Source organism: Pteropus alecto, unplaced genomic scaffold (assembly GCF_000325575.1).
Source record: "Pteropus alecto unplaced genomic scaffold, ASM32557v1 scaffold7, whole genome shotgun sequence".
Classification (NCBI taxonomy): domain Eukaryota; kingdom Metazoa; phylum Chordata; class Mammalia; order Chiroptera; family Pteropodidae; genus Pteropus; species Pteropus alecto.
Window position 1 is genome coordinate 32,048,712 of NW_006494614.1, and position 12,230 is coordinate 32,060,941.

Below are 12,230 nucleotides of genomic sequence, written 5' to 3' on the forward strand. Positions count from 1 at the left end.
GTAAAGCTTGAAATGTTCTTGCTTTTAGAGAAATAAGAGAAATAGTATATTGTCAAAAAGTTATGTGAGGAGGCTATTATAAGAAATTATTTTATATTAATAATTTTATATCCTACCAGTTTGGTTTCTTTAGAAAACCCTGACTGATACAGAGACTAAGTATATAAAAATACAGAATTCTCTTTGCGAACAAGAAGTTTTGAATTTGCTATCAGCCTGACATTTTTTCCATGAGTAAGACGGGACTCCATTTCCTCAATTTTTATATGGTTGTTTCCTTCTCATTATTTAAGTCTTTTCTTAAATATCATCTCGTTCAATATACCCTTTCAGATTTTCTTCAAATATTCCCCCCATATGCCAGTTGCTCTTTATTCATTACTCTGTTTTATTCTCTTTTTAAGACCTAACTGAAATTCAATCAAAAGAGAAAGAAAAATACAACCATGACTATTATGCAAAGTTCTCTCTTAGTGGCCCCTCTACAGAGCCTGAAAAGTAAATATTTTCTTTTCCAGACTCCCTTGCAACTGGAAAATGTCTATGTAACCCCATTCTGTTCAATAAGGGGAAGGGTGCTGAAGATTCCTGGGAAAGATATTTAACTTTCTGTTGAAAGATAAAGGTATAAGAAAAGAACTCTCTTGATCTCAGATGAGATTCTTGAAGGTGTAACATCCATCTTAAACACTTGAAGGTGAAAATCAGAAGAACTAAAAGCTAACACACTGAGTGCAGTGGGGAAAGAGAAAAAAACCTGAGCTCTCATATTACTGTTGATCCCCTGACTGTACTTGATGCTGCTTTTTGCTGTTTTTTCTTTCTTTCTTTTTTTTTTCAGTAGACATCAATTACCATATAGTTTAAGCTGCTGTTGTTTGGGTATTCTGTTATTTGTGGCCAAAAGCAATTCTCAAAGAAATATAAAATAACCTTATTTATTCACTTATTTACTTAACTATTATTTATATTCCACTTTTTAAACTGTAAATTGTTTGAGAGTAGATACCTTATTTGTTTATTTCAATGTAGTATTCTCTGCATTTTTAACAGTGCCTGGTACATAAAAAAACATTCAGCGTATGTGTCCTAAATGAATGGATTGTAAATGAAGTAAATGAATGAACTTAATTCTTTTTTATATATTCTTAGGGCACATAAGGGGTGATCAATGGGAATGATGAAGCCAGGATATTTTAAGAACCCATATACTGAGTAAGCTGGGAACTCATCTCTTAAAAGGAAAAAGTTTAGCCTGCTTACTCTGTTAAATGATTTCTATATAATTTTGCCAGGAAGCAAGTTGTTTGTCCAGACCTATCGTTCTAAAAATTCTGATGAAAACCTGAGTTTTGACCCAGGAGCCACTATTTATAGAATTAGATATATCAGAAAACATCTTAGAATTTTTTGGATCTTAAGCACATTGATCTCAGTGATTTAATATTTGGACATCTTGTTGGAAATTCTTTGACTTTGACTAGTGCTACTTAACAGAAACGTTGTGTGAACCACATATTAATTTTATATTGTCTTGTAAGTAAAAATAGGAATTTTAATACTCTATTTTCTTTAACCCAACATCTTCAAATATTATTTATCATTTTATATTGATCGACATGTTGTCAGTATAAAAATTATTAGCGGGATATTTAACAATTTTTGGAATCAGTAATTTAATGCGTATTTGACACAATACATCTCAATTTGGTCTAGTCACATTTTAAGTCCCATGTGGCTAGTAGTTTACATATTTAGCAGCACAGATTTAGACTAAATCATTCTGCAAAACAAGCCTCATTCTCTTGATTCCTCCTGAAACGTACATGTTTAATTAAATAATTACAAAAACAATTTAATATGGTAGGCCTTGTATTACTGCAAATGTACAGGTAAGCCACCATGACACTCCTCTATACATCCTGCCAAGGAGAACATAATATCGATAAATGTATTCATGAAAAACAGGTCTTTACAAAAACCACTGAAATACTGTAAAGGAAAGAGCATAGAGTATTATAGGAGCACTCAGGCAGAACGTTAGTTAGAAGGACAGGCCTCCAAAGAGATAAAATGCCAAAGCTTAGCCTCGAGGCCTATGGAAAGTTTATCTTGATGAAAGATAAGAGATGGGGGGATTCCAAGCAGGGAATCATCAATGTGATTAAAATGAACAGCAAAAAAAGAAAGAGATTCTCACTGTCTAGCTACCCTAGGAGTTGAATGTTGAGAGGAAGGGAGAGGATGGAGAGAGGCCTCTTGTCCATGTCATGAGAGACTTCGAATATTGAACATTCAAGTCATAAAGTATTTCCCTTCCTTCCTCATCTTTGATATTACGCAAAATAGCTCTACTATTTCACAAAATAGCTCTACTATTTCACAGATTTCATTCCCACTATTCGCTTCGCTTCTTCTAATCTTGCAAATCTGGTGCTATATAAAATTTAGACCCTGACCCCTAACTGTTTTCATTTTATCTTACTGTTCTCATTTTCAGTTGTCTCTGCAATGATAACTTTTAAATGTCCATTTTCAACCTTTACCCTTTGTCTACAATATCATGTATTGGGGAAATATAATCAAAAACAAAATCTCCCAACCAAGAAAACCCCTCCACCAAGGTGAAAGAGAAAGAATCACTATTCTAACTGAATAAGCTTTAAACCAGATGTGAAACGCATCACAGGCAATCTGCTAAGAGATTCCAAAGACAAGAATAAATCTTACCCTTTGATATAGCCAGGTAGATACAACCCATTTACACATTTTCAAGAAAAACAATAACTGGTCCTCAAATAAGAGGACTTGAAATATCTTTTGTCACACATATATCATTCTAACTTTACCTGGAAATTGGGGTGACCATGTATTAGCTAATTAGCTTTATCTAGAGGAAAACAGACCTCTCAACTTCTTAAGACAGGAGAATAGTTTTCCAATTTGGATCAAGGCGGCAGGCACCTAACTCCAGGTTAGAGTCCTACCCTCCTAATAGAAACTAGGAAACAGGGGTTCTAGTTCCCTTGATGTTTGCATTTCAAAGACTTACAGGTTCAAGAGAAGAACATTCTTGGGTCAGAAAGCTGACAAAAAGGCATATCTGGTCTTCAAAAGGATTTATAGACATGTAAACAGCTGAGAAAGTGCTCACAATTACCTATTCTTTTAAGATAAATGCTCTGAGAAATATAAAAAGGCAGGGGAGTTCTCTTTGTATTTTCAAAATGACAAGTTTCTCTTATTTTTAATTTGTATTTGTCTTTATACATGTTTTCTCCATGGTATCACTATTTGGACAGTTCACCATTAACTTAAATGAAATACATTACCACATACCTAAATTATGCAATGGTGTACTAACTTCGTGTTTTGCTTACATTTCCTTTTCATTTTATTTTACTCTGTGAACTTTCTCTCCCTTAACTAATCTTTACAATCATCTAGCCATCCTTGTTCAAAACCTACTATTGGTTTTTAATAAATATAGGAAGAAGAACTATAAGAAAAAGTTAGCTTCCCTACCAAGTGAACTTGGTCTTTCTGTATATTTCACACACACTCAGCTCAAGTCCAAGACTCATTACTGATCATCAAACATATGATGCTCACTTGCGTAACTTCATGTTTTTAATTCACAGACTTTCTGTTTTCTAATTTTTCTTTCCTCTTTCCTTCTCATTACAGCATTATACATACCTATGTATGTATATAAATCGTGACATATACATACATATATAAATAATTATAGCATTTACTCTGATTTATTCTAATTAACCTGTTTAGTTTAATTTAGTTTAATCATGTTCCGTGTTCCAATATGTTGCCTGAGACATCATTCCTATTGACTCTGATACCTCTGTGTCTTACAAAGTTTTCCACAAACATCTCTTATTTTATAACATCTAGAATAAGACTAGAAAAATAAGTATTCTGCGTTTTAGTATGCTTTGTCCTTGTTAAACTAATGTGCCCTCTCACAAGCTTAATTTACCTCATGAACAGCTGAAGCTCACAAAATTAAATTTTTTTTAAAATTATATTCTTAGTTTTAGTACTTATATCAGGCAAAAAAAAAAAAAAAGCTCTTTATTAACTCTGCAAGTGGTTACTTAGACTTGGTCAACAGTTGAGACAAATTTTCTTCCTGGAAACATGAACAATTTAATCTAAAACATTGAACTTTTTAAATAATTCTTTAGAAACCCGTATAAAGAAATACTTACTATAATGCACTGACAATGTAAAATGCACTTCAGTTTATATGGAGAAACAATAATGTGTTAATATCCATGCACTTTAAGTAAAATAATGAATAAATGAATGCTGTGGCTTAAGACACATTAAAGCAGCATATATATAAAAAGCAAAGGCATGCTTTATTCATGTGTAACTGCTGACTAGTAAAGTATATGATACAAAATAAGTGTTCAATTATTTTATTTTTAAATAAATGAAATTGATTGACTTTAAGATTCAGTTTCTCATTAAAGACTTCAATCTGACAATGATCTAAACTGATCATAGTTTATCTTAATATCATAATATTTATACTTGACATTTGATATGATTCTATACTGTAGACATGCTAAAGGAATTAATGGTAAAATGGTAAAATGGTAAAATGGAGACATTCTACATATAAAAAAACACTCAATCCATGTCTATTTTAACTCTGATCATGGCAGCTGAAAGCTGTAAAGCCAAAGCTAACTAACCTTCAGTGCCAAAAGGAATAAGATGACTTGACATAGTCTATGAGTCCAACTGCTCCCAGTAGCTGTTCACAGAAGCTTCAAAAAGGCTCCTTTCTGACAGATTTGTGTGGTTATCCCTTGGGAATTAAAAATGTGCACAAATAAAGACTCATTTAAAAATTCAATTGAATAAATGTCAAAGGTCAGTCTTAGAGACACAAGAAAACAAGATAATTCATCTTTGACCTCTTTTCCATCTTCACCATCTTTTCCATTACATTTCTCTTTTCTGTCTTCTTCCTGTTTTTCATCTTCTCCTTTATCTTTTTCATTTTCATATTTTTTGTCATGTTCGCCTTTCACCTTTCTATCTTCACCCTCTTTTTCATCTCTGTTTTCTTTTTGGTATTCTTTCTCTTTTTCATCTCCCTCTTTCTTTTTTCTGTCTTCATCCTCCTTTCCATCTTCTCCTTTCTCTTCTTTCTTGTTTTGATTCTTTCCTTCTTTCTGATATTCCTTTTTATTTTTTCTTCTACTGCTGCCACTGCTTCTCTATTTTCTTCTCTCTCTTCTTCAATGGCTATTTATTCAATTATTTCTTTTATTTCCTCAGGTTCTTTTTCAGGAGCTGATGCCTCTATAATTTTGGCTTCTCCATCTTCAGCATTTTTATTGCGTTTGTGTGTGTGTGTGTGTGCGCGTGTGTGTTATTTGCATTCTAACTTTAGATAATTTCTCTTGAACCATTTTATAAATAAGTTTTTGTGGAAATCATGATTTTTTAAAATTAATTAATAATTTTTTTATGGTGACTTTGATTAATGAAATCCAATAAGTTTTATCTGTACATTTTAATGGTAAGGCATATATATATTTACACTTTGTGTTCACCTCCCGTAGTTAGATTTCTCTCTGTCACCACATATTTGACCCCTCTTAGCCCATCTACCTCCCCCCTCCTAACTCCCCCCTACCCTCTGGTAACCACTAGTCTATTGTCCATGTCCATGAGTCTCTGTTTGTTTGTCTATTTCTTTACTGATTTTATGTTGATATCCCACATATAAGTGATATCATGTAGTCTTCAACTTTTTCTGTCTGGTTTATTCCACTTAGCATGATTATCTCAAGGTCCATCCATGTTGTCACAAATGGCAGTATTTCATCTCTTCTTATGGCTGAGTAATATTCCATTGTATATATGTACCACAGCTTCTTTAGCCAATCATCTATTGTAGGACACTTTGGTTGCTTCCATATCCTAGTCACCATAAATAATGCTGCTATGAACATCGGTGTGTAAATATCTTTTTAGATATGAGTTTTCAAGTTTTGGGGGTAAATACCCAGTAGAGGGATTGCTGGATCATATAGTAGATCAATTCTTAATTTTTTGAGGAATCTTCATACTGTTTTCCATAGCGGTTATTGTTTTAATCTACCTTGCTAATCTAATTCTTTTGATTGGTGTATTTAGACCATTTCCATTTAAATCATTATTGATACGTTATCACTTAGCATAGTTATATTATGTTTTGCTCTCTATTTGTTTCTGATTCTTGTCACTTTCTCATTGTGGTTTTGATTTGCATTTCCCTAATAGTTAGTGATGTTGAGCATCTTTTCAAATATTTGTTGGCCATTTGTATGTCCTCTAGGGAGAAGTGTCTGTTCAGGTCTTCTGCCCATTTTTTTGACTGGATCACTTGCTTTTTTGTTGTTATTGAGTTGTATGAGTTCTTTGTATATTTTGGATATTAGGCCCTTATTGGAGGCATTGCTTGCAAATATATGTTCTCATTCAGATGCTTGTCTCTTTACCATGCTGACAGTTTCCTTTGCTGCGCACAAGCTTTTAGTTTGATGTAGTCCCATTCATTTAGTTTTGCTTTTACTTCCCTTGCCTTTGAGGTCAAATTCATAAAATCCTCTTTAATTCCAAGGTCCTTGAGTTTCATTCTTATGTTTTCTTCTTTGTATTTTATTGTTTCAGGTCTTAAATTGAGGTCCTTAATCCATTTTGAGTTAATTTTGATGTGTGGTGATAGACAACAGTCTAATTTCATTCTTTTGCAGCATTTTCATTGTATTTTTCTTTAACAAACTCTACTTGCTTGGTTTCAGTTATTGTTTTGGTACTTGTATCTGTGGTTTTCCCCATCATATCAGTTTATTATTATTTTCCTTGGATTTGATGTTCTTTTAGGCTTCAACACTGGCGTAACAGGCACAGGCATAGCAGGCAGTCTTGCTGATCTTCTCTTTGATGCCTGCCTCACGTCACCTTGACATGCAGCCTGTCTTTTGGGTATTGTCCCAGCACTCTACAAGACATCTTAACAGTCAGCAGAAAAAAAGCCCAAAGCAATCTCTGCTCAATCACTTGGAGAGTAAGTCAATAATTCAAATTTATTTAAGCAATTATTAGATGAGGCCTGAGGTGTGAGATATAAATGTAATCTGGATGTCCTTAAGTCCTTTTAACTTGCAGGTACAAATGATACCATATTAGCATCAAAGTTCATATTTGGGTCTCTGGCACCTCCCCTTTGAGTAACTTCAGACTCATCACTCCCACTTTCTTCTCTAAACAGTCATGAAGTCCAGAGAACATGTCCTACACTGTTTATAAACTGTGCCTATTGGCTATTAATGCTGTCACATGGAATCTGCTGGAGGTGAAAAAATCCTCTCTTCCCGAGAGTGCTTTGTTTCCTGCCATTCCTCCACATGGGAGCTAAGAGTGCTTCCCTGGCAATGGGTTGCCATAAGTGGGGTGATGTGGGATGTTAGGGGAACAGGGAATAGGGAAGCCTAACCTAGGTTTGGAGGAGGACAAGATGGCTAGGAAAAATTCCTTGGGAAATCTTCTGTCTGACATATGTCTTTAAAGACTAAAAATGAGTTAATAAGCTGAAGAGGAATGAAAGAACATTTCAGACAGAGATTCAACTTTTAAGTCCTTAAATATCACACTAAAGAACATGAGTTTTATTCTCTAACCAATGAGGAGCCATTGAAAATTTTAAATAGACAACAGAATGATTAGATCTAAGCTTTGGGGAAAAAAAAATTTTGGCAACTTAGGAGGAGATAATTTAATATGGACCTAGCCTGGAACAGAGTCACAATTTAAGATATTGTAATAATTCCATAAACTTGACTATAGCAAAGGCAGTGAAAGGGTAAAGGAGATTGATTTGAGAAAATCCGACAGACAGAATTAAGAGGGAATTATATTCTAAAGTATGAGAAGGTGAGGGTGAAGGAGAGTGAACAAGATTCAAGCTGAGGTTTCTCTCTTGACTGGGATAAAAGCAATGCCTTTATGATAGAAAACATATGAGGATTGAAACCTGTTAGAAGGTCAAAGAATAAAAATAATGCATTTGAGTATCTAATAGAAGGCCTTGGTAGACTGAGTGAAGGGAAAGGTCATGGAGGAAAAAGAAATATTGAAGAAAAGTAGCAAAACAATACTTTAAAATACTATCACATCAGTTTTCCAGGATTGGATTTTGACTAAACCATTCATATCTTAATTGATGCACTGCTTGTTATGAATAGGATTTGACTACATTTTATTTACAAATTGGAATTAAAAACAGAAAAGTTAGCATTTCTTTTATTGGCGGTTTAAAATAATGTTAATAATTTTAACAGCTTTGAAAGAGATAAGGTACCCTGGGATTTTGTATCTACTTCTGGATGTAACACTAAGTCCTCAGATTCATGTCATAAAACGAAAGCAGAGTTCTGAGCCTAGGGATCAGCAAACTTTTTCTATAAAGGGCCCCAGAGTAAATATTTTAAATTTTGTGGGCTCTATAGCAAATATTTTAGATTTGTGGGCAACCATCCAGTGCTGCCATTGAAGGCAAAAAAAAAAAAAAATCCATAGACAATATATGATTGTGTTTCAATGAAACTTTATTTAGAAAAACATGTGATAGGCTGTACATGATCCACAGGCTATGGTTTACTGACTCCTTATTTTAGCTAATAAGCTATCTTTTTTTGTCCAATTTATTTTTAGAAACAAATTTGGGTTAGAGAAGCATCATGTAAGATTATGGAGATACACAGAATTTAATTTATAGATTGTTTTTGCTTAGGGTCTTTCAAATTGATTTTAAAAATTTAAAGGACTCTAATACCTTTATTCATCTTTTAATCTCAAAATTCTCAGTTGTTGCATTTTTTTTACTATCTTACTGAAGCTTTCAGAAAGACATATTATACTAGATCATAATGAAAAATAGAATCTTCTTTAACTGAAATTATAAGTGTACCAAGAAATTAGGGTGTGATTGCACTTCTGGGAAATCATCAGCTTGTTGTTATCCTTAAGGCCAACTTGCATATGACACCAATATCTTTCTAAAGCCCATTAAGGCTCACAGGAAATTCAGAGTCACTAAAGATGAATCAAAAGGCCACAGATTCCTAGAACCATGGAGGTAAGAGTGAGACCCTACCACACAAAGTTTGTCACTTCTTTATGGCAGTTGCCTGAACTTTTCTGATATGAAAGAATGAGATCTCTATAAATCAAGGCCTAAAGATGAACTAATACTCTACAGGAAATGTTAAAGTCACAGAAAAATTGAGATGGTAGACATAGTACATATCCTTGCAGTCTGCAGACTCTTTATAAGAGAAATTTTTAGTTAGTCCTCAGTCTTCATTAAAAACATCCCTCTGAAAGTACAATTCACATCTCAAAGCAAATGCGGAGCTGAGAAAAACATTATAGATTATCTAATCCAACCAAATCATTTTACATACAAGTAAACTACCCTTGGGCCTGCTAAGAGACTTGAACAATCTCCTGGATGATTTAGTTAAGTGAAAGAGTCCTCACTAATACTCTTAATTAAATGATTGCCATTTTGAGTTTTTGACCATACATTATAATACCTGTGAATGAAGCAACACAAGAAAAGCATAAGTTTTTCTAGGTCCAATTCATGTACTTTGGTATTAAGTACTGTTCTAGATTCAGGAACACAGTAATATGTAAAATAAAGTCCTTTCCCTTAAGAATCTTATATAGACAAAAATCACCAATATGATGTTTACATGTGCCAGGCACTATTCTAGATGCATTGCATATTGTAATTCACGTAATTCTCAGCAAAACAGCTATCTATAGAGATTTTTCCAATTTGAAAGAAATTGAACCAAAGAAATAGAAAAAGTAATTCTAACATAAAATAATGTGAATTTCCCCAAGGGAATTATAGAAATGATTACATTTTCAAAAGTTGTTAGAGATCTGTGGTCCATGATTTTTTAACTCTGTAATACAGAGTTGGTGGGAACTAGAGAGTTTTGCTTTACCATTCTTCCTGTGATAATACTCAGCTTTTAAAAATATACCTTTTCCTCAACATACTCACTGGTATTCTCTAAGAAAGTTTGCAATGTTTTTAAAAGCAAAAATTATTCAAGTGTCAAAAGTACATATTTTACACATCACATTAAGTTGACATGACAAATTTTAAGAAATCTGGGAAGATGAATATTGAGGAAACTTCTTATTTTATTGCAGTAGGCTATTTTCTACCTAGAAGTAAAGAGATTGTTGAGAATATTCTGTGCCTTTTTCCCCAAATACTAAGTGATGTTTACTGACAGTCCTAAATCCATACATAGACAGTTTTCTCTCTTAAAGTACAGTTCATAATTATAATAAAGATATGACTAAGACTGTGAATAGTCCTCTAAAGTTCCAAAAGCAATGTAAATGCCAATGTTTTCTTCTATCTTTTAAAATTGGTTTGGTTTCTTCAGTAAAAAATAGACCTACTAAATAAACAGCTGTCATGCTCTTTGAGCCTGGTGCAATCTTCAGGTAAAAAAGCTGGTAAAAAACTGCCACAGGCAGAAGGTATACCTAGATTTCTTAGTAAAAATTATACTACTCTATCGTATTAAGTTTAGATGTGGGTTTTATAGATATTTTATACAGCATTCATTTAACAAATTTTAAAAAGTAAAAGGACAAATTTTAAAGTATTTGAGAAAGTACTAGAATTTCTACAATATTAATGTTGCAGTGACTAAAATATTTTTGAGAGAACTTGAGTACTGCATGAATTTTAAATGCAATAATAAATGGAGTTTTGTCAATGTAAGGTAATTAGAAATTTAACAGTAAATTCCCTTCCCCTATTCTGGATTCAGCTTTCAGACTGATAATCAGAGCAAACTATTATGCCAATATCTTTGTTTTAATAATGTCATTTTTTTTTGTAGGGTTAAATAAGCTAAAGTACATTCAAATAAAAGTTCATACAGTTCTAGAAATGAGCTTCATCAATTTGCTTATGAAACAACAGTATTATAGCCATTGAATATGAACCCTTTCCTGTATCTTTCTTTATTGCTAATTTTTATAAATCTTTGAGAATTTGTCTGTCCTAATTTTGTGAGACAAAGTTAATTCTGAAAATTAAGAGATCATAACAACATTTTACACATTTTAAATCGATTTCATATATCCCAGTGCTTTCAGAAACTGAAACTGAAAAAAGTAAGAAATATTGACTCAAGTCAGTCAGCCATTTCTGAGATTACCTACAAGTGTGCTTAGTCACATATTTCTCTTTCTGGCCATTCTGCACTCATGTGTTTGCTGTTTGCAAACACTGAAGCTCTTGGTTTTGTTTTTGGGTTTTTGTTTTTTGTGTTTTGCTACACTACTCCTCTCCTACCCTTTCCTGCTAACTAATTCAAATCTTTTCCTGTTTCTTTCACTGCCATCTCTTTCTTCCATTTCTCTACAAAATTCAATTTTGATTCTCCTTTATCTCTCCTCTCTTTCTTGGAAAATTCATGCAATTTTGTAGCTCCAACTATTTTTTTAATGAAAAAAAAAGAAAAGTATTTTACAACAAACATGGAATTCAAATCTAAAGTAGGTATATTAATCAACAACATTCCTTTACAGATGTTTTTCTAACCATCTACACTCTGCTAAGGTAGGGTTTAAGGTAATTTTTATTTATTCATAGCAGCCACCTCTGGCCACAGAAAAGTGGAAAGTTGCCTTGTTGATCTTGTCCATTGACTGTCCTCCAAAAATTCAAATTTTTTAATTTTGGGGGGTAATATTTACCTTCAGTTTTCTCCATGTCTCATCCGACATGGACATGGTTTTAGCTTTAAAATGTTGGCAAAACAGTATTTCCCTTTAATTTTCTGGATTCTTCTTTAGCTGCAATTATTTGAATAAATTATCACATCTACTTTCTTCCTCTTGCAACTGACCCTTTTCCCAGCTTTTACCTAATCACTTGGTTTATCAATCTATTGGCAAAATTACCATTGCTAAATTATTGTTGGACGATTTACAATGGCCATTATAACAGTGCATTCGCCATTGTTACAATGTCTATTGTAGTTTATTATTTCAATTGTTACCATTACAGACCTGTTTGGATGGATTTCTATGAATGCCCCTCCTATTTGGATGACTTCAAAAAACTACATATCTGAGCCTAAGTTGTTTCCTGTTTTGTGTCTATA

The 12,230-nt window shown here is 33.0% G+C and overlaps 1 protein-coding gene across 1 annotated transcript; it reads right to left on the reverse strand.

Annotated features, from left to right (window-relative positions):
* Positions 1 to 4,784: 4,784 nt before the first annotated feature.
* Positions 4,785 to 11,856, reverse strand: HMGN5 (high mobility group nucleosome binding domain 5). The gene is given in 5 exon segments (XM_025042820.1): positions 4,785 to 5,231; positions 5,234 to 5,355; positions 6,768 to 6,868; positions 6,870 to 7,021; positions 11,821 to 11,856. Coding segments are annotated over 5 exon segments (858 nt in total).
* Positions 11,857 to 12,230: the final 374 nt, after the last annotated feature.